Source organism: Peromyscus eremicus, chromosome 10 (assembly GCF_949786415.1).
Source record: "Peromyscus eremicus chromosome 10, PerEre_H2_v1, whole genome shotgun sequence".
In the NCBI taxonomy this organism is placed as follows: Eukaryota; Metazoa; Chordata; class Mammalia; order Rodentia; family Cricetidae; genus Peromyscus; species Peromyscus eremicus.
In genome coordinates, this window is record NC_081426.1 from 7,914,243 (window position 1) to 7,934,048 (window position 19,806).

At 39.2% G+C, this 19,806-nt stretch overlaps 1 protein-coding gene across 8 annotated transcripts in view; it reads left to right on the top strand.

The window, feature by feature from the left end:
- Positions 1 to 201: 201 nt before the first annotated feature.
- The window catches only part of Sanbr (SANT and BTB domain regulator of CSR), a 62,382-nt gene continuing 42,777 nt past the window's right edge, over positions 202 to 19,806 (top strand). The window contains exons 1-9 of one of the 8 annotated variants that reach the window (XM_059275297.1): positions 206 to 308; positions 2,111 to 2,159; positions 2,371 to 2,500; positions 4,510 to 4,668; positions 9,663 to 9,849; positions 11,576 to 11,669; positions 13,867 to 14,105; positions 17,271 to 17,329; positions 18,624 to 18,784. In XM_059275297.1, the coding sequence (XP_059131280.1) occupies positions 4,519 to 4,668; positions 9,663 to 9,849; positions 11,576 to 11,669; positions 13,867 to 14,105; positions 17,271 to 17,329; positions 18,624 to 18,784 (890 nt within the window). In that variant the 5' untranslated portion in view covers positions 206 to 308; positions 2,111 to 2,159; positions 2,371 to 2,500; positions 4,510 to 4,518. The other 7 variants (XM_059275299.1, XM_059275298.1, XM_059275295.1 and 4 more) reach the window with 7 other exon arrangements.

Sequence of the window (19,806 nt, forward strand, 5' to 3'; positions counted from 1 at the left end):
TGAGAGGGTGGGGACGCTGCAATGCGACAGGCCTGGGAGGAAAAGCCGAGGGGGCAGGGTTAGGAGCCGGCTAGGCAGAGAGGTGGGCTGCGCTCTGGACCGCACCCTCCCGCCCGCAGGAGCTCATCGCTCATTGGCTCTCCAGCTGCGTCGCTAGCCTGCGATTGGCCGGGCAGCCGGAGCCCCGCCCCTCGCTCCCCCCGACCCCCGTGCGGAGCGGACAGCTAGCGGGCGCAGGCGGGTGCGGCCGCCTCAGCCGGGCTGGGCGCTGTTGTGGGCGCGAGCGCGGGCGGTGCCGGCCGCTGCAGGTGAGCCGGGCGCAGCGAGGGCCGCCGCGGCCCTGGGGAGGTGAGAGGGACGCTGCGAGCCTGGGGCACCCAGGCGGGAGCTGGGGGTGGGGCGAGGGCCCGGAGCGCCGCTGCCCCGTCCCGGCGGCCGTGCGGGCCGTGCGGGGCCCCCGGAAGCCCGCGGCCGCCCGGGCGCAGCCCTCGGCCCCGTCCCGCCGCCGCCCAGCAGCCGGTCCCGCGCGCGCCCGGCCACGGAGCCCAGCTTCGGCCGCCGGACTCCGGCCCTCGTCGTCCCGCCTGGCTCCTGTCCGACGCCTTTGTCTGCCCCTCTCCAGCCCGCGCCCCGTCTCGGCGCCCACGCCGCGGAATCCGGGCCCGGAGGACGCGCCGCGCAGGGAGCCTCGGACCCGGGGTCAGAAGGGCTGCTTACCCGGGTGGGAAGCGATGCTGCGTCCTCCCGAAGCAGCCAGCCGCCTCGGTTCTCTGGACCAGGGTCAGGAAGTCTGTTCTCCTAGTTTGGGATGAGCCTGTGTTAACAGCGCCCCTGGGTCGTGCCAGAGGCCTTCCACCTGCCAGTGCCCCCTTCCTTCCACGCCTGCCTCTGCCTAGGGAAAAAATCAGGAGCCCCGTTTTCGTTGAAACATGAAAAGCAGATTCTTGTCATGGACAAAGAAAGAGACTTAGATTGCCATGTTTGTGCAAGTGATTAAGCCAAAATAAGGAAATAAGTCATGTTCTTTAAAAGTGTAATGTGTTAAACAATAGAATTTTTAATTCGGGGTAAAAAAAAATTCGTTAGACCTTAAACACTTTTAACATATGGTATTTTATCATGCATGAGAGGATAATTTTAAGCTTTAAATATTTTCTTTTGGTCATAATTTTTCATATGTTTATACCTTTTTCCAGAATGAGATGCATGTGCAAGCTGTTCTGAGAGACTATATGCTTTACTAAAGATTGCTTGTCAGTGCTTTACCTTTCATACTTACATTCAGACCCTATAGGAAACTTTCTAATACATTAATTTAGCTAGAATACAGAATAGTGTTTCCCTTGCTTGGAAAGATTCAGTTGTGTCAACAGGAAAGATCACACCCGAATTATTAAACTTTAGACTGTTTTCTTGCTTTTATTTTTTTTTTCAAGTGCTGGGCATCAAACCCAGGGCCTCACGCATTAGGCAAGAACTCATCTATGTTCCTAGATCCTAAATGTCTACTAAGGTCTCAGCAAATTATAAACCAAATCATGTGCTAAGGAAAGGGATCCATATATTGTCCATGTAAGTAGAGAACAGTGTTTTGTTCACTGCAAATTAAGATTACCACATTGATTTTTGTACCTTGTGGACACTTACATAGTCCCATAGGTTGTGGGTCTTCTACTTGGAGTGGGTTCCAAAAGAGACATTAAGTGTCCTGAAGTTTTGTGATGTCGTTAACTCAGCAGATGTTTTGGCACTGTGCTTTGCCGGTCCTTCTCCTGAGGCATGAACGATAAAGGCCAGCCTAAGAGCTGGGTGTGTAAGTACACACCCGTATCCCTATGCTCTGGGGGCTGAGGCAGGAGGATAAGAGGTAGAAGCTAGCCTGGGCTACAAAGCAAGTCAAAAATGAAATTCTGTCCTGGGCAATTATTTCTAAGTGAGTCAACTAGTTCTTGAAAAATTTTTATGTCAATAATGGCCAAAGTAGAATAAGGATAAATAATGAGTATGCTAAATTGTGGTGCACATTTCGCATCCAGACTGTGCTGGGTGTTTTAATGGTATTATTTGATTCTCACAGTGATCTTAAAGGTTGTTGTTATTTTCCGTGTAGCTGAAACAGTTGAAGGCCCAGGTTGCACTGCTATACATGGTGAAACGGGGTAAGTATCCACGGCACACTTCATTCCTTTACTAGCAGCATGCTCTGTTTTATGGTTTGTTAATCTTTGTGAATCTGTTTAATCCAGAGATCTCAGACATGCTAATACTACTGTTAGAACCATCCAGTGCTCACACTGTACCAGTGACAGTTCCCGTCTAAAGTGTCCTGGAAATGCAGATGCCACCTACGACTTCACCTTTGTTTTGCAGATGAGGAAACTGAGACACAGATGATTTGAACTAGGTACTATCTTCTTGGTAGAACCAGGAGACACAGTTGGAGGGTTCCACTTCAGAATCTATACTCGTAACTGCTACACTGTACAGATCCTTCAATAAGGTACATCTCTGAAGCTATGACTTTAGAGTGCTTAGTGTTTTTTGTGTTTCGTTCGTGTTTTAGATTTATTCATTTTTATTTTATGTGTGTTTGCTCGTGTGTGTTGATGTGTATCATATACATGCCTAGTGCCCATGAAAGCCAGAAGAGGGCGTTGCAGCCCCTGCAACTGGAGTTATGGACAGTTGTAAGAAACTACTTGGGTGCTGGGAACCAAACCCAGGTTTTGCTCAATAACAGCAAGTGCTCTTAAATGCTGAGCCATCTCTCAAGCCCCTGTTGCTTTAAATGCCTGTGCAAACACATAGGCCTCTTATCTTGGCTAACATTTGACGTCCCATGGCAGTGTTTTATGTAAACCACTGCCTGGTTCTTGCTGCTGACTTGCTCCTACCTTTCCACTCTCACAGTCCCAGGAAGTATATACTCTCTTTCTAGATCATGTCTCTTTTGTGAGGTGCTTTTACTATCTCCAGAGTACCTTCACAGAGTGATCCCTCTTGTTCTGTCTGCACTGTCAGTCGTAAGGCTCTTCATTTAATTTTAGTGCTGCAGTTCCACAAGTTGAGGTGGCTTACCTTGACTGGCATGTGATGATGCCAGAATGCAAACCAGACCGTCAGGCTCTGGGCACACTGCTCTTGGTCTGTCAGTGATCTTTGCTCTACATTGTGCCATGTTTTTCTGCAGAGCAGCTTATGTTTTCAAGTGGTATTGCCAACCTAGAAACTAATGACTTTCAAACTATAAACACGACTAGCCATAAACCTTTACCGTTGTTTCTTCCTAAAATTTTGTGTTCCAACTTGAGCCGCACCGCCTGACACATAATGGAGCGTTTGTAAATGCTTGGATAAGGTAGTATGTCTTAAGTCGGCTGCCATGAGAGCTTCCTAAAACATTTTAACTTTGGATGGTAATTTCTGTTTCTTTTCTTTCTTTTTGTAATCTCCTCAGCCCATCTCAGGAGCTTTTACAATTGTTTCATTGAAACATAACTGGCTTTATGATCTGTTTGAGTCTGTCCTTTCCCATCCTAAGCCAGCATCTCCAACTCAGTACCTCTCCTACCATACTCTTAGATAGAATGGAAAGAACCATCTTATTAGCTCTAGGGCATTGTATAAATTACTTAGCTCCTTCGAACCTGTTTCCTTCATTGTAAAATTTGGAAGAGCTCCTCTTTCATAGTTAGGACAGGCTCCGCTGTCTCTCCATGGTGTGACTCTGTTTTGGCTCTTGGCCAAAATAATGTTACTCTGATGCTTACATGATAATCAGTTTTTCTGCCAGATCAATGAGGTCAGTGTCACATTGCTTCAGAATAGAAGGGCCAGAAAGAACTTTCCAAAGAGAAGTTGTTTCAAAAAATAACACCGCTTAACAGTTAAAGATACAGTTGTAACAACTACAAGCACATCGACTGCTCTGCTAAGTTGCCAGGCTAAGTTTCATTTTATTGTGTCTATCCAAGTTCAGTATGTGCAGCCATCATTATTTGTACCATGAACGTTCACTCGGAAAAACAGGAGGGAAGTTATTTAGGAATAGAATGAAATTATAATCTTTTTAGCAAGCTACATGTTTCACTTTCTTTACAGTTTGATTGAATAGTCAGTGTATAAACAGACATGCTTAGTGAGTTTTTAGGAAAAGAAATAACACTCAATGGGCATTTTATTTGGAAAAATGTTTTAACATATAGCAAAAGCAGAAAGAATTTTGTAGTAAACACCCGAATGCCTGCTTATTGATTCTGCCTTTTTATTGCGTATTTAATCCATCTGTCCATCCTTTTATGTGCTCATCTTTCAAGTAATAAAATCCTAAAGCTTTTATGTTTGAAGAGATTTTGGATGGATATTCTGTGTTTGTTTTAGGTCAGTTTTATTTTTCTTTATATAGTGACAGGTAATTTTTAGGAATGGACTGTTGTAACTATAGTCTCCAATGTTCTGGAAACATCTGAATTTCAGATGTAAATAAAACTGTGTTTTCCCTATTTCTAGCTCCAAAAGATGAGTCGTGGGTATCCAGAAAACAGTAATTTCCTGAATAATAATAACCAAATGGTATTGGATATGATCCTTTATCCATTAATTGGAATCCCTCAGACCATCAACTGGGAAACTGTGGCAAGGCTTGTGCCTGGATTAACACCCAAAGAGGTAAGTAACAATCCCCCAGATACCTCCTAAAAAACAAAAAGACAACAGCAACACTACAAACAGAACCCCCCAAAATGTGGGATTTCAAGAAACATCTAAGTGAAAAAAATTTTACAGTTTTTTTTATTTCTTTTTATATTTTTTTATTTTGCGTATTTGAGTGTTTTGTCTTCATGTATGTCTGTGCATCATATTTGCATAGTGCCCAAGGAGACCAGAAGAGGGCATCAGTTCCTCCGGAAATTGAGTCTAATCTTAGCCCTCTGGAGGCAGAGGCAGGTGAATCTCTGAGTTCAAGGCCAGCCTGGTCTACAGAGCAAGTTCCAGGACAGCCAGGGCTACACAGAGAAACCCTATCTAAATAAATAAATAAGTAAATAATAGTATATTAACAATGCCCATCACTAAGGGAAAAAAGACAGAATAGAGAAGGAACTCAGTAGAGAGGAAAGGCGTTCGTGCTGAGAGAAGGCAGATGATGTAAGCAAAAGGCTGCTCCACCTGCCTCTGCCTCCCGAGTGCACCACCACCGACAGCCGTGAGGAACATTTAAATACCTCTTGGTATGAGTTAAATTTTAAGGAGAAAAGTAAATGAGCTCTGAAATACTGATAACTTAGTCATCCAGATAACCTAGTTGATTGTATTAATTTTGTGCTCAGAGTCAAACTTAAATTTAAGAATTCTTATAGGGAAAACATAGTCTTGTAATTCATTCATAAACACTAGTTTGAGAATCACAAACTTGAGTCTTTTGGTGCATTTTATTTTTGTTGTTGTTGTTTGTTTTTTGAGACAGGGTTTCTCTGTGTAGCCCTGGCTGTCTTGGAACTCACCATGTAGACCAGGCTGGCTTTAGACCTAGAGATCTGCCTTTTTCTGCCTCCCAAGTGCTGGGATTAAAGGCATGCGCCACCACCACCCAACGGTTTTGTTTTTGTTTTTCATATGAAATTTTTCAGTATAACCCAGACTAGACTGTCTCTGCCTTAATCTCCAAAATGTTGTGATTGTAAGAGTGTGTCACCATATGTAAAACTCACTAGGTAGCCCATGCTGTCCTGGAACTCATAAAGATCCTCCTGGAGCACAGGGATTTCAGTATCTAGTAATTCCCCTGATGGTCTCATTGTGACTGACTGACTCCAGTGCTGAGTTTTCTTCCTTGAGTTTAGGACTTCTCATTTGTCTTACTGCCACTGAAGTAAAAATCATGGTAAAACATTCCATCTTTTCAATCCTGAAACAAACAAACAATAAAAACTATTTGTATAAAAAAATGGTTTTGTACATGAGATGAAGCAGAAAGAATTCAAATATAAGCTCGAAACTTCACAAGAAAGGTCATGGCTATCATTTATCTCCTTTAAAAGTATGTGTGGATATTAAGTGAAGCCCATCAGGGTATGTGTCTTAAAATGTTCTCTGTGTGTGGTTGACTACAAACAGGCCACAGAACCAGTCTTGAAATGCCCTCAGGAGGCTCTGCCATCAAATGGGTGACAGTGAAAACATTTCTTTCAAATGGAAGAGGGTAAGACAAGGACAGAACTAAAAAAACAACAAAAAAAAGATTGGAACTTCCCTTCTTTCTTAGTAGCCCCCCCCCCCCCCCGCCTCATTCCCCCTTCTCCGTGGCCTCCACTGTGATTGTGAGACCACCTTTACCATTAGCATGACCTAGTCTGAGATCATTTTATTTCCATCAATTTTGCTTCCTTCTGTGGCCTCCTTGGCAGCTTTGGCATCTTCTTCATAGGTAGAGTGTCTCCCTAGGATGTCTGAGGCCCTGGATCAGTCCTTAGTACAACAACAACAGCCTGTGACAGGCTATAGAAGAGATGGGGAAAGAAAAATGAAGTGTAGTGTGGCAAATGAGGTCCTCCTGGAGTTGCTTCTCTTCCCATTGGAAGTTGGAACTAGATGTTGTTAGGGCTAGGAATATTGCTTAGTGGCGCCGACTTTGGGTTCAATTCCTAATCCTAGGTTAAGGTGAAGTCTGTGGTCATACCACTCTGAGCATGCCCAGTCTCATTTGATCTCCAGAGCTAAGCAATAGCAGGCCTGGTTAATACTTAGATAATGAGAGAATTAGATATTATTGCTGGTAGAAACACAGTTAATACAAAAATAAAAGCCAAGTATTTTACTTGCTAATATTGTCAACTGACAACAGATGCATATCAAAGGGAAATATGGGTAATAAAGATAATCTTTACTCTTTAAGAACATATAAACATGATTCTTTTGAGTTAAGCAGTTTTTATTTTATTTACTGCAATATTTTAGGTCTGTAGATGTTTTGTCTGTATGTGTGTGTGCACCATTTGCCTGGTGCCCTTGGAGGCCCTGGGACTGGAATTAAGAGATGATTGTGAGCTGCTATGTGGGCCATGGGAATTGAACCTGGGATCTTTGAAAGAACCAAGGGGCTGGAGAGATGGCTCCGAGATTAAGAGCAGGGGTCTAGAGTTCAGAACCCAGCGACCACATGGTGGCTCACAACCAAATGAGATCTGGTGCCCTCTTCTGGCCTGCAGGAATACATGGAGACAGAACACTGTATGCATAATAAATAAATAAATCTTTAAAAAAAAAAAAGAAAGAAAGAAAGAGCCAGTGCTCTTAATCACTGAGCTATCTCTCCAGCTCTGAGTTAACACATTTTAAAAAACAAATTCTACTCTGACTTTTAAAGGAGAAAAAAATTAAGTTGAAGAATTTTACATATTGAAATATACAATTCTGCTGATGTTCCCCCAACAAATTAATAAACACACACACACACACACACACACACACACACACACACTCACTATAGAAAAGTATCTTTGGGGACCGGAGAGATGGCTTATGGTTAAGAACACTTGCTGCTCTTGCAAAGGACTCAGGTTCTGTTATAGCACTCATACGGAGGCTCATAACCACCCATAACTTCACTGCTGGGGGATCCAACACTCTCTCCTGGTTTGGGGGGCGGGGCGGTGCAAAAGGCACTCGCGTGATATACATACATACATGCAGGGAAAACATTATATACATTAAATAAATAAATAAATTAAGATAATTTTAAAATAAAGCATCTTTAAATAGAAGACAAGAAAATATCTTTTTTCCTATTAATCTTTTTTACTTTGCCTTATACATAGTTACATAACCTTAATGATTGAAGTTGATTATTCAGAACTATGAATAAATACATCTTCTCTCCTATAAGTTAGCACAGGAAGTACCATGGACTGTATCACTGTACTCAGAGATGGACTGTATCACTGTACTCAGAGATGGACTGTATCACTGTACTCAGAGATGGACTGTATCACTGTACTCAGAGATGGACTGTATCACTGTACTCAGAGATGAGGTGTATCACTGTACTGAGAGATGGACTGTATCACTGTACTCAGAGATGGACTGTATCACTGTACTCAGAGATGAGGTGTATCACTGTACTGAGAGATGGACTGTATCACTTTACTCAGAGATGTGGTGTATCACTGTACTCAGAGATGGACTGTATCACTGTACTCAGAGATGAGGTGTATCACTGTACTGAGAGATGGACTGTATCACTGTACTCAGAGATGGACTGTATCACTGTACTCAGAGATGAGGTGTATCACTGTACTCAGAGATGGACTGTATCACTGTACTCAGAGATGGACTGTATCACTGTACTCAGAGATGAGGTGTATCACTGTACTCAGAGATGAGGTGTATCACTGTACTCAGAGATGGACTGTATCACTGTACTCAGAGATGAGGTGTATCACTGTACTGAGAGATGGACTGTATCACTGTACTCAGAGATGAGGTGTATCACTGTACTCAGAGATGGACTGTATCACTGTACTCAGAGATGGACTGTATCACTGTACTCAGAGATGAGGTGTATCACTGTACTCAGAGATGGACTGTATCACTGTACTCAGAGATGAGGTGTATCACTGTACTCAGAGATGGACTGTATCACTGTACTCAGAGATGAGGTGTATCACTGTACTGAGAGATGGACTGTATCACTCTACTCAGAGATGGACTGTATCACTGTACTCAGAGATGGACTGTATCACTGTACTCAGAGATGGACTGTATCACTGTACTCAGAGATGGACTGTATCACTGTACTCAGAGATGAGGTGTATCACTGTACTCAGAGATGAGATGTATCACTGTACTCAGAGATGGACTGTATCACTGTACTCAGAGATGAGGTGTATCACTGTACTCAGAGATGGACTGTATCACTGTACTCAGAGATGAGGTGTATCACTGTACTCAGAGATGGACTGTATCACTGTACTCAGAGATGAGGTGTATCACTGTACTGAGAGATGGACTGTATCACTGTACTCAGAGATGGACTGTATCACTGTACTCAGAGATGAGGTGTATCACTGTACTCAGAGATGGACTGTATCACTGTACTCAGAGATGAGGTGTATCACTGTACTCAGAGATGGACTGTATCACTGTACTCAGAGATGGACTGTATCACTGTACTCAGAGATGGACTGTATCACTGTACTCAGAGATGAGGTGTATCACTGTACTGAGAGATGGACTGTATCACTGTACTCAGAGATGGACTGTATCACTGTACTCAGAGATGAGGTGTATCACTGTACTCAGAGATGGACTGTATCACTGTACTCAGAGATGGACTGTATCACTGTACTCAGAGATGGACTGTATCACTGTACTCAGAGATGAGGTGTATCACTGTACTGAGAGATGGACTGTATCACTGTACTCAGAGATGGACTGTATCACTGTACTCAGAGATGAGGTGTATCACTGTACTCAGAGATGGACTGTATCACTGTACTCAGAGATGGACTGTATCACTGCACTCAGAGATGGACTGTATCACTGTACTCAGAGATGAGGTGTATCATCCTTTTTGGTTAGCACAGGAAGTACCATTCTGGCATTTTCATATCAAGTGATTTTTTTAATTTAGCCTCCATTTTTGCCATTTTATATCATCACAGTGTGCAAAACGGTTTGATGAGCTGAAGAGCAGCGGAAGCTCACCTGTTGACAACCAGTATAACCCCTTAATGGTGGCTGGGGAAGGTCCTGTTGAGTCTTTAGCCACTTACATTAAATCTTCGCTTCTGGAAACACAAGCAGATTTTCAAGAGACTCCAGTTGATCAAGATACAGTTTCCAAAGCAGGTAAGTTGTAAAATAAAATGTAGTACTGTCCTAATGGAAATTCTACAATTGTACATTCTAGTCAACCTTTCTTTGTTTAAAGGCTAACTTAAATACTCATGTAAACATCTGTTAGTATTTTTCTTTGTGAATGTTAAAAATTCTCATTGTCTTTGTCATTTTTCAAGAACCTTAACTGTAAATATGTAGGTTAAGTAATATCTCTAAAAACTGTTAATTGTATCAAAATTATTTCCTCTAGTTTGTCAACCTAGTTTTTTACATATTGTTTATTTGCTGTGATTTTGTTTTTTGAAAAAGGGTGTCATGTGACCCAGGTTGGCCTTGAACTCAGTATGTAGCTGAGAAAGACCTTGAACTTTTGAGTTCCTGCCTCCCATCTCCCAAGTACTCAGAGATGGACTGTATCGCTGTACTCAGAGATGAGGTGTATCACCACACCCAGCTTATGCAGTGTTGGGGATTAACCTCAATCATGCTAAATAAGCCTTTGACCAGCTGAACTGTATTCCTAGTCTTCAGTTCCTTATTTTATTTTATTTTATTTTATTTTATTTTATTTTATTTTTTATTTATTTATTTATTTTATTTATTTATTTATTTTTTTGGTTTTTCTAGACAGGGTTTCTTTGTGTAGCTTTGCGCCTTTCCTGGAACTCACTTGGTAGCCCAGGCTGGCCTCGAACTCACAGAGATCCGCCTGCCTCTGCCTCCCGAGTGCTGGGATTAAAGGCGTGCGCCACCACCGCCCGGCTCATTTCCTTATTTTAAATGAATTTAACATGGACATTTTATAGCACATTTATATTTCATTTTTTCTCCTGTACTCATAGTTTATTTGTAGATATTCCACTTCAAGAATAATAAATTTTTCTTCTTCCAGAACTAAATCAAAGCTGAGTTTTAAGTCCAGCTGTACTCTGACCTGTTTTTTACTTTTATTTTTTCATGTAGCCCAGGCTGGCTCAAACTCGTTATGTAGTTGAGGTTGACCTTGAACACCTGATCTTCCCAAGTGCTAGGATAAAAGCATGTACCACCATGATTGGACACTTTTTAAAGTATTTATTTATTCATTTATTTTATGTGTTTGTTTTTGAAACATAATCTGTGTAGCCCAGCTGTCCAGAACTTACTGTTTAAACCAGACTAGTGTAGAACTCACTGAGATCCACCTACCACTGCTGAGATTATAGACATGCTACCATGCCAGGCTACTTTAGAAAGAGAGAGAGAGGGTGCGGGGAGGATCTTGCTCATCTCTTACATAATCTTTTTTTTACAGCCATTCTTTACTGGAGTTAACAGAGATTCAAGTGGCACAGTGACAAGGTTGAAGAGATGTTTTCTGGAGTTACATTTGGAAGTCACTGGTTTAGAAGTCCTCAGAATGAGTTACTTTCATTTCAGCCGCAGTCAGAATATTGAAATAGAAATGTACTTCGGGAAGAAGAGGCTGTGCTGTGCTTTTGAACACTTGGCTTAGTTTGGAATACCACATCTTTTGAGAATGTTCACTGTCACATTAGCAGTTTGTGATTCACTTTGTACTGCCTTTAAAATATTAATATTGAGAGGAGACATGCCTCCTGACAAATACCATCTTTAACTGGCTTTGGAAACCATGTGTTTACCTTGTTACCATTCCATAAGTAAAAACCCATTCTCAGCTAGAAATGCTAACCCACCCACCCCTTTTTTGTGTGTGTCTGTTTCTGTATTTAAGGAAGACATAGTAGAGCTTCCACAAGGAATTGTTCTTCAGAAAGTGAGAATTGTACCACTCGTAATGCTGGCGAAAAGACTGAAGAATCTGAAGGGTAGGAGGCTGGTTGTTTACTAGATAAGATTTAATATAAGTATTATCCTTAACCGTGAAAGTATGGACTGGTGGCTATGTGTGTTAGTTACCACACTTTAGGAATTTTGTATTACACAGTTCCTGAAGCATTGGAATCAGATTCATCTGTGTTGAACAACAAAAAAATAACATAATCCCTAAAAATGTTACTTGCTTGTGTTATTTATAAGTTATAGAGGTTTTTCATTCTTAAAAACTAATTTGCATATTTTTAAAAATTAGAAATAACATCTATTAACATAATTTGGAAAGTAAATTTCAATACCCAAAGAAAACCTCTAAGTAATTAGTTCTTTAACTTTATTAATGAGATTAGATATATATTTTAGAACTGTTTAATATAGTTGCTTTACAGATATTTAAAAATCAGAATGTATTTCAATATGCTTCAAGTTTTGATATTTTGTTTTGTTCTGTGTATTTCCAATCCAATAAATTGCATGCATAGTAAATGTTTACTTTGTTTTGACAAATAGTATACCATATAACTATTACCTAATGAAAATGTAAAACATTTTTGTCATCTATAAAATTTTTTCCAGCACCTCTAATTTTGGTAGATTTATAGTAACAGTTTTATTAGTATGAAGTTCACCTACCACAGAATTCATCTACATGCTGCCTTCCTTTTCTCCCCTCTCCCTTCTTCTCCTTGCATGGAGGATTGAGCCTAGGATATTGCACATGCCAGGAACACACTCAGCCACTGAGCTAATATCTGCAGCACTTTTAAAACTTACTTTGAGTCAGAGTCCAACCAGATTTCCCAGATAGCCCAGAACTTGAGCTTTCCCTCTCCACAAGCAAGAGTGTGCCATGGTGAGCATGTGCCACCTAAATGAATTTGGAAACCAAAGCACAGTTGGTAGGAATCAGTTCTCTCCTACTGCCATTTGGATCCCAAGAATTAAACTGAGGTCATCAAGCTTGGCAACAAACACCCTTTCCACTGAGCCATCTTATTGGCCCCGTTTGATTTTGATAGAACACTGATTATAATACTTCTTCTTATACCCCACCTATATATGAAACACTTACTTAGTATTTGGAATTTGTAAAATTGAACTAAGCACAAAGTAGTTCACATTTTTAGTACACTATTCTTCTTATTTATTCCCTTTTTGTAATGGCATGAAGACAGTGCATCATACTATTTTAGGGTTTGGGTTTTTTGTTTGTTTGTTTGTTTTTAGGGATTCTGTTTGTGTATGTGAAGGTGCATGTGTGGAAGCCAGAAGATTCTCTCTGTCCTAGAACTTTCCAGATAGGCTAGGCTGGATGTGGCCTAGTCCTAAGGATCTGCCTGCCTTGGTCTCCCCAGCATATTGTGCTTTTTAAATGGATTCTAGGAATTCAGCTCCATCTACTTTACCAACTGAGCTATAGCCCTACCCCTACTTTTTCTTTTTTATTTGACTTTTGCATTTTTGAGACAGGGTCTCAGTCTGTGGCCCAGGATGGCCTGGTATTTACTATATAGTACAGACCGGCCTCCAACTGATGGTAATCCCTACTGCTTCAGATTCTCATGCCCTAGGAGTATACACATGAGCTGCCATACCTAGCAAAATGTATCACTTTCAAAGAAGGTAAATTCAAGGAGTATGTAGTCTTTGAAGCAAACTTTCAGATGTATTATCTAAATTTACTAAATTATTTTATGTAAATAAGCACATAGTCTTAAGAATTCTTGTCACCATACTCATTAATACATATTTCACGAATGTCTGGACCCAAACATTGTTGATGCTCAAGTAAGTGATACTGGTTTTTAATTTGATTGTTCAAGGAATCATTTTAGATATTTTTCCTTTTTCAAAAGTGTACAGATGTTAGTCATTACACAAGAATCAAAGACTATTATTTAATTGTTTGGGAACTGAAACTTGAACAATAAAATTGAAGCCATGTAAGAGTATTAGTTCTTTAATAACTATTTTATTTCTTTATTAAGTGAATAGCTTACTAAAATTAATCATAATCTGAGGTACAATCAGATAGACAAGAAACAAATTCTGAACACCAAACGCTATAAAACAGATTTTGTGGTCCAGATCTTCAGAACTGTCTTGTTCTCTTACTGCTACTAAATGTCAGTGTTCTGCCTCCTCTTCTCACTCTGATAATCTCATTTATGTGTAATGCTTTTTATGAAGGCCAAACATGGTGATCCACGTGTGTGATGAAGCAAAAAACTTGAAAGAAGATTTTATTTGCCCACGAGATCTTTTGATATCAGAAATGAAGTACTTTGCTGAATACTTGTCTATGGATGCCCAGCGCTGGGAAGAGGTGGACATTTCAGTTCATTGTGATGTTCACATTTTCAACTGGTTGATAAAATATGTTAAAAGGAACATTAAGGAGAATAAAGATTGTGAGATTCCCACTTTAGGTAAAAAAAAACAATCTGTTGCTTATTTTGTGGCGAAATTTGTGTGTCACCTGGTAGTTGTTTCAGGTCCAAACTGAGATGTAGAAGTTTATCTGAATATTAGTATCTATGCTCATATTACAGAAACTGATTCTTTATCTGTCCTAGAAAGAGTTCTGGAGACTCTTTAAAAGGCCTGCAAGGTGAACCAAGTTTAAATGACAATACTGAGATGTTACTCACTTTTTCTACATGTCAAGGTTTGTTCAGAATGTGAAAAGGCAATGGTGTGCAAGATTGTTGAGCTTATATTATATCCCAAATCATAGCAGACTGTACCATTGTTTTCTCCAGTACCATGCACTCATAGTTAAAAAGGAAAAGAAAAAAAAGTAGGTTCACTTGTTCTTGATGAAACAGTAACCCTCAGGTATACATCCTTTTCTGGATTCTGATGATAGTCCTCAGCACTTGGGGTGCACACTAGTGTACTGTCTGGAGGGAAGGCATTTGTACGGCCGAGTTAGGAGCTACCTGGGCTGACTGCAAAGTAGAAAAACATGTTTACTTGAGAAAACAACTTACAGAAGTTAGGATTATTCACACAGGTGCTTGACACATTTTTCTTTTTGTAAATGAGCTAATCACATAAAGGAAAATAGCTGATAGTATGTGTGATTAAAACCAAGTTCTAAGTGAGAATTAGAGTTTTGGAAAATTTCCCTGCTCCAATGTGACTCAGCTTCTCCATACACAAAAACTTCTCTTTTGAAATTCTATTGGTCTTACTCACAAATCTGACTTTTAAAATACCTCTTCACAATAGAGTGTCTGAATATTTAGAACATGCATAACTCAGTGAGCAAGATTTTTCCAAATGAGCATTGTGCAATGTCTAAAAAAAATTCTGTAATGGGTTAATGATGCACTCACACTGTAAGATGAGTCATTGAACAAAGTAGAAGTTTATTGATATGATTTCAGATTCTGTTCCACTCAACCTTCAAGAAAATATATTTGTCAAGTTTTAGCTTAACAAAAGCAGCCTACCCACAAACGCAGACGCTGATGTGAAGCCAGGCATGGTGGCTCATGCTTGTAATTCCAGCACTTTGGGACGCTGAGTCAAGAGTATTGCTATGAGTTGAAGACCAGCCTGGGCTACAGAGTGAGATCCTGTCTCAGAAAGAAGAAAGAAACAGATATGAGCATTCTACAGTCAGTTAAGTTAGACATTGAAGAGATTTACAGAAAATGTCAATCAGTGCCACTCATTAATTTTTTTTCATTTGAGGATATTTTTCACAAAAATATGTTTACATGTGATACAATTATTGTATTTTAAAGCTGGCTTATAAAAGTTTCTCTGCTTACGTTATTTCTAATATGGTAAATACTGACATATGACCCACATAAACAAAATCTGTTTAGGATTCTCAATTTTTAAGATTGTAAAGGAGTCCTGACACTGGAAATTTTAGAACCAGTGTTCTTAATGATAATAAGGTAACTGTTAAGGAACATGTATGTATGAAAATGTCATAGTGAAACCCATTATTTTAATGTTAAAATATTATTTGAAAAAATAATAACTAATAGGTAATCTTTCAATTGGCATAGATTTATATAAGAAATAATAAAAATCTGTGTACTAGAATAGCAATATCAGAATATTTTCAAACACATAATAGAGGTTGGGAGTATGGCTCAGTGGTAGTTGGCTCACCCAGTATTCATGAGGACTTAAATTCAATCCTTAGCACTGCGAGCAAACAAAAAACTCCTGTTACTATGCTTACAGTATTAAAAAGATTTCTGAAGTTTAAAATTTATGTTATAGTGACCAAACAAATGGGAAAGATTTCTAAATAAAAATGTTTTAAATAAAAATTCCATTTCTAAGGTTGTTGAATCAAAATTTTCAGCTAGGGCTGGAGAGATGGCTCAGTGATTAAGAGTGTCGTCTGCTCTTCCAGAGGACTAGGTTGGATTCCTAGCACTCACATAGCAGCTCACAACTGTCTGTAACTCCAGCTTTAGGAGATCCTGTGCCCTTTTCTGTCCTCCTCAGGCACTGCATGCACATGGTGCAGACATGCATGCAGGCAGAACACCATAGACAGAAAATAAATCTTTAAAAAATTTAAATGTCTTTTTAAAAATTTGAGACAGAGACTAGATTTCAGATTATCTAGTTATGAATATATGTGTACACATATATTCATAGATGTGTATGTATATGCACACACACACACCCCTCTTTTGTGGTCAGTAGTAGTCTATTGTGAGAACATTGAGAGTATAAAATATATATACATATAATGTTTACTGTAGCATAGTCACATGCGTTTAGTAAGAGTGAAAGACATAGAGGGAAACTGCTTATTCTGTTTATCTTTGGCTTACGTACTGCTATAAATATCAGCTTTTTTAGAAGCAGCCCTTATCTTAACCAAGAGAAGGATGAGAATGCTTAATTAAATCTCATAATTAAGCCACTGGTTCTTAATTGGATGGTGTATCCTCAGGTACAGTTTCTCAAGAAACTTTTCCACCAGCTAGAGAACCTTGAATTAGAACTGTTATTTGGAAAGACTGAGTTACTTACCCATTGCTTAGTCCAAGAAGGATTTCTACTATAAGACTTTAGAATGATTATTACCAGAATGGTGGGAAATGGCAGGGTTTATTCTTCTCAAATATGTTTTATAGAGATGACAGACAGATTTACTAAAATTGTAGTGTGAGGCAGCACCTCTTTTTCCTATCTATCTCTGTGCCTGGAGACCCACTTAGTGTGGCAGTAGTGTGTAACTTTAACATGTCAGTTAACTTTTACTACATTTCAGAATTTTTTAAATATATTTGTCAGCACTGAATGCCCTTCTGAAATAACTTCCCTAATTAATGCCCTCATTAATCATGGTTTAACTTTTCTCACTGACTTTTGCATGTCATTATCTTTAGCTAGTCTTTGTACTTAACAAGAATCTAACTCAAAGACAGTTTACCATGTTTCTCTATACCCTATGATTTAACATTAAATTTTCTCTCTTGTTTATCCAAGCTAAGTGATGTGAGTAAGGGTATATCAATTTTTTATTAAAGTAACATCCTCTTTTAAGATGAAAAGAGAAAATTGAGTTAAAAATCAAAAGGAAATTTCATTTTTTTTCTTTTTATTAGAGCCAGGAAATGTCATTTCAATTCTTATTTCTTCAGAGTTCTTGAAGATGGATTCATTAGTAAGTATTCATTTTAAAAATCTAAGCCTCTTTATTGACATAATACTTTCCCCCTTTTGAAGTATAGAAAGCAAAATAGTTCAAGAGTATAATTGTAACAATACTTTGTTCTGTTGAGAAGGGGCTAAGACTATCATTTGTATATTATGTCTGTAATTGGAGCAACCACTGTAGAATTTGAGACTAAATAGGATAAACTTAATTCCAAAAGATTTTTGTTCTGTCACTGACAAAAGGAAAATTAATTAGAATATATTCTGTTTTACTATTTAAATAATTTCTTTAGGCCTGTTTTATTCTATGTGTCTCTCATTTATAGTTCAATGAACAGAAATCAAATATCCAGCTACTAAACAGTGTAGTTTTGTACTTACATCATAGTTCATATCTTTTGCTTAAGAACAGCTGATCAAATGTAAAACAATGTATATACACATCTATTTCAAGCTATAATATTAAACATATTTATTTTTTATTTATTTAATAAATATTTGGGACCATCCTGGGATGCAGAGTCAGGCTCGATCTCACAAAACCAAAAGTGAAAAACCTTTGTAATTCACATGGTTCTGTATGTTTCCATGGTAGCTGTTATTTTGTAGCTATTATTTAAATAACTGGGTTCGCTCCTGATAAAACTGTGTAGAGAAGAGTATTACTGTGCTGTGTGCAGATGGACTCGTTGGTTTGTGGGGAATTTCCTCAGTACTGTAGTCTGTGTACCCTCAGCCAGATGGTTTTCTTGGCTTCAAACAAGGACTACAGGGGAAAAAATCAGAGTCCTTAAGCTTTGAGTTTTGAAACTTAAGCCCTAAAAGAGTACTTTTTACTTTTATACATCAGAACAGTTTTTGGAAAATTATGAGACTACCCTCTCTTTCCTCTTACACTAAGTAAATCCAGGTCAGGTTAGAAAGAGCAAATAAAATAGTACTGAGAAAATCCTTAATGACTGAAGTTTTGTTTCCTTTCCCTAGAGGAGTGGAGGTGACTTAATAACTAAGTTTAAGCATGGGCAGTCATTTGAATATGCACTGTAGTGTATGGATTAAGATTTATACCTGCTACAGACATTTAAGATACGTTATTTTAAATAAAAGGGATTGGAAATAATTTAGCTATGTGTGTTTATAAATTTTGCCTGTTTAACAGTGTAGATCAACACAATTGGCAAAACCAGTTACTGGTGATATACATATTTGGGACTTTTCATGAATTTTATGTTTGAAATTTCTCTGACAATATCATTTGAGTTACTATTTTCAACATTAATTTTCTATTCTGTGTTTTTCAGGTTGAACAGTGTATTCAATATTGCCACAGAAATATGAATGCCATAGTAGCTGCTCCGTGCAACATGAACTGTATCAATGCAAACCTCCTTACACGCATAGCTGATCTGTTCACACACAACGAAATTGATGACCTAAAAGACAAAAAAGATAAGTTTAGGAGGTAACTCTTTAAACTTGAGTTTAAACCTACTAAGTTCTGTTAAGTGTATTTCTATTTAATTTTATTGACGTTCTATTTTAAAATCTTTATAAACTATATCCCCATTTTACTTTAAATAAAAAGCCAATAGCTTATGATAAATTTTAATGATTTAAAATTTTTACTACATTTAATTTTATTTTGTGTGTGTATGTGCATGTGGGTGCCACAGCACATGTGAAAGTCAGAGGACCACTTCCCAGAAGCAGTTTTCTCCTTCCACAATATGGATTCTGGGGGTCAAACTCAGGTACTCAGGGTTGGTGGCAGACACCCTTATCTGCTGAAGCATCTTGCTAGCTCCTAGGAATCATTTTGTGTAATGAACATATGAGCATATGGTGGTAATGAACTATGTTAAGATTTATGCTTCATTTTAAGGGGCCAAGTGGTGATATGAGACCAGCAGTATCTTGCAGGGGCTGCTGACGTCAGAGCAGGGAGAATAGACCTTGTTCTAGGTTTGGACAGAGGCAGAGTTTTTAAGATCTGTTTTTAAGAGATTGGGTTGCTGTGTGGAGAAATCTCCTGTGTGAAGAGTCTAAGAAGCGAGGAGACGTGTTAAGAGGCTAGGGTGGTAGCTTGGTGGGAAACTAACAGGTTTGGATTAGGATAGATGTGGTGGAGCTGCTGATAAGTTTAATGTATTTCATTTAAAAGATTTGACAGATTTGTGAAGGGGATAATGTGGGAAAAGAGAGGACCCAGGATGACTACTAAGTTCTCAGCTTGAGCATTTAAATGGATAGAAATGTCATTCCTGCAGACAGGAAAGATTGGGAAGAGGATAGGGTGAGGTAAACCAAGAGGCAGCTTAGGTCTTACAGAACTCGTGTACGTCTCGGGTATCTGGGTGGATGGCAGGTGACTAGTTGGGTACGCCCCTCTAGAGCATGGGTCAGAGGTCAGAGTTCGTGAGAGTTAAGAATAGATAGAACAGCGAGCCTGGGTGGGATTCCGAGCAAAAGGCCAGGTAGTGCGTT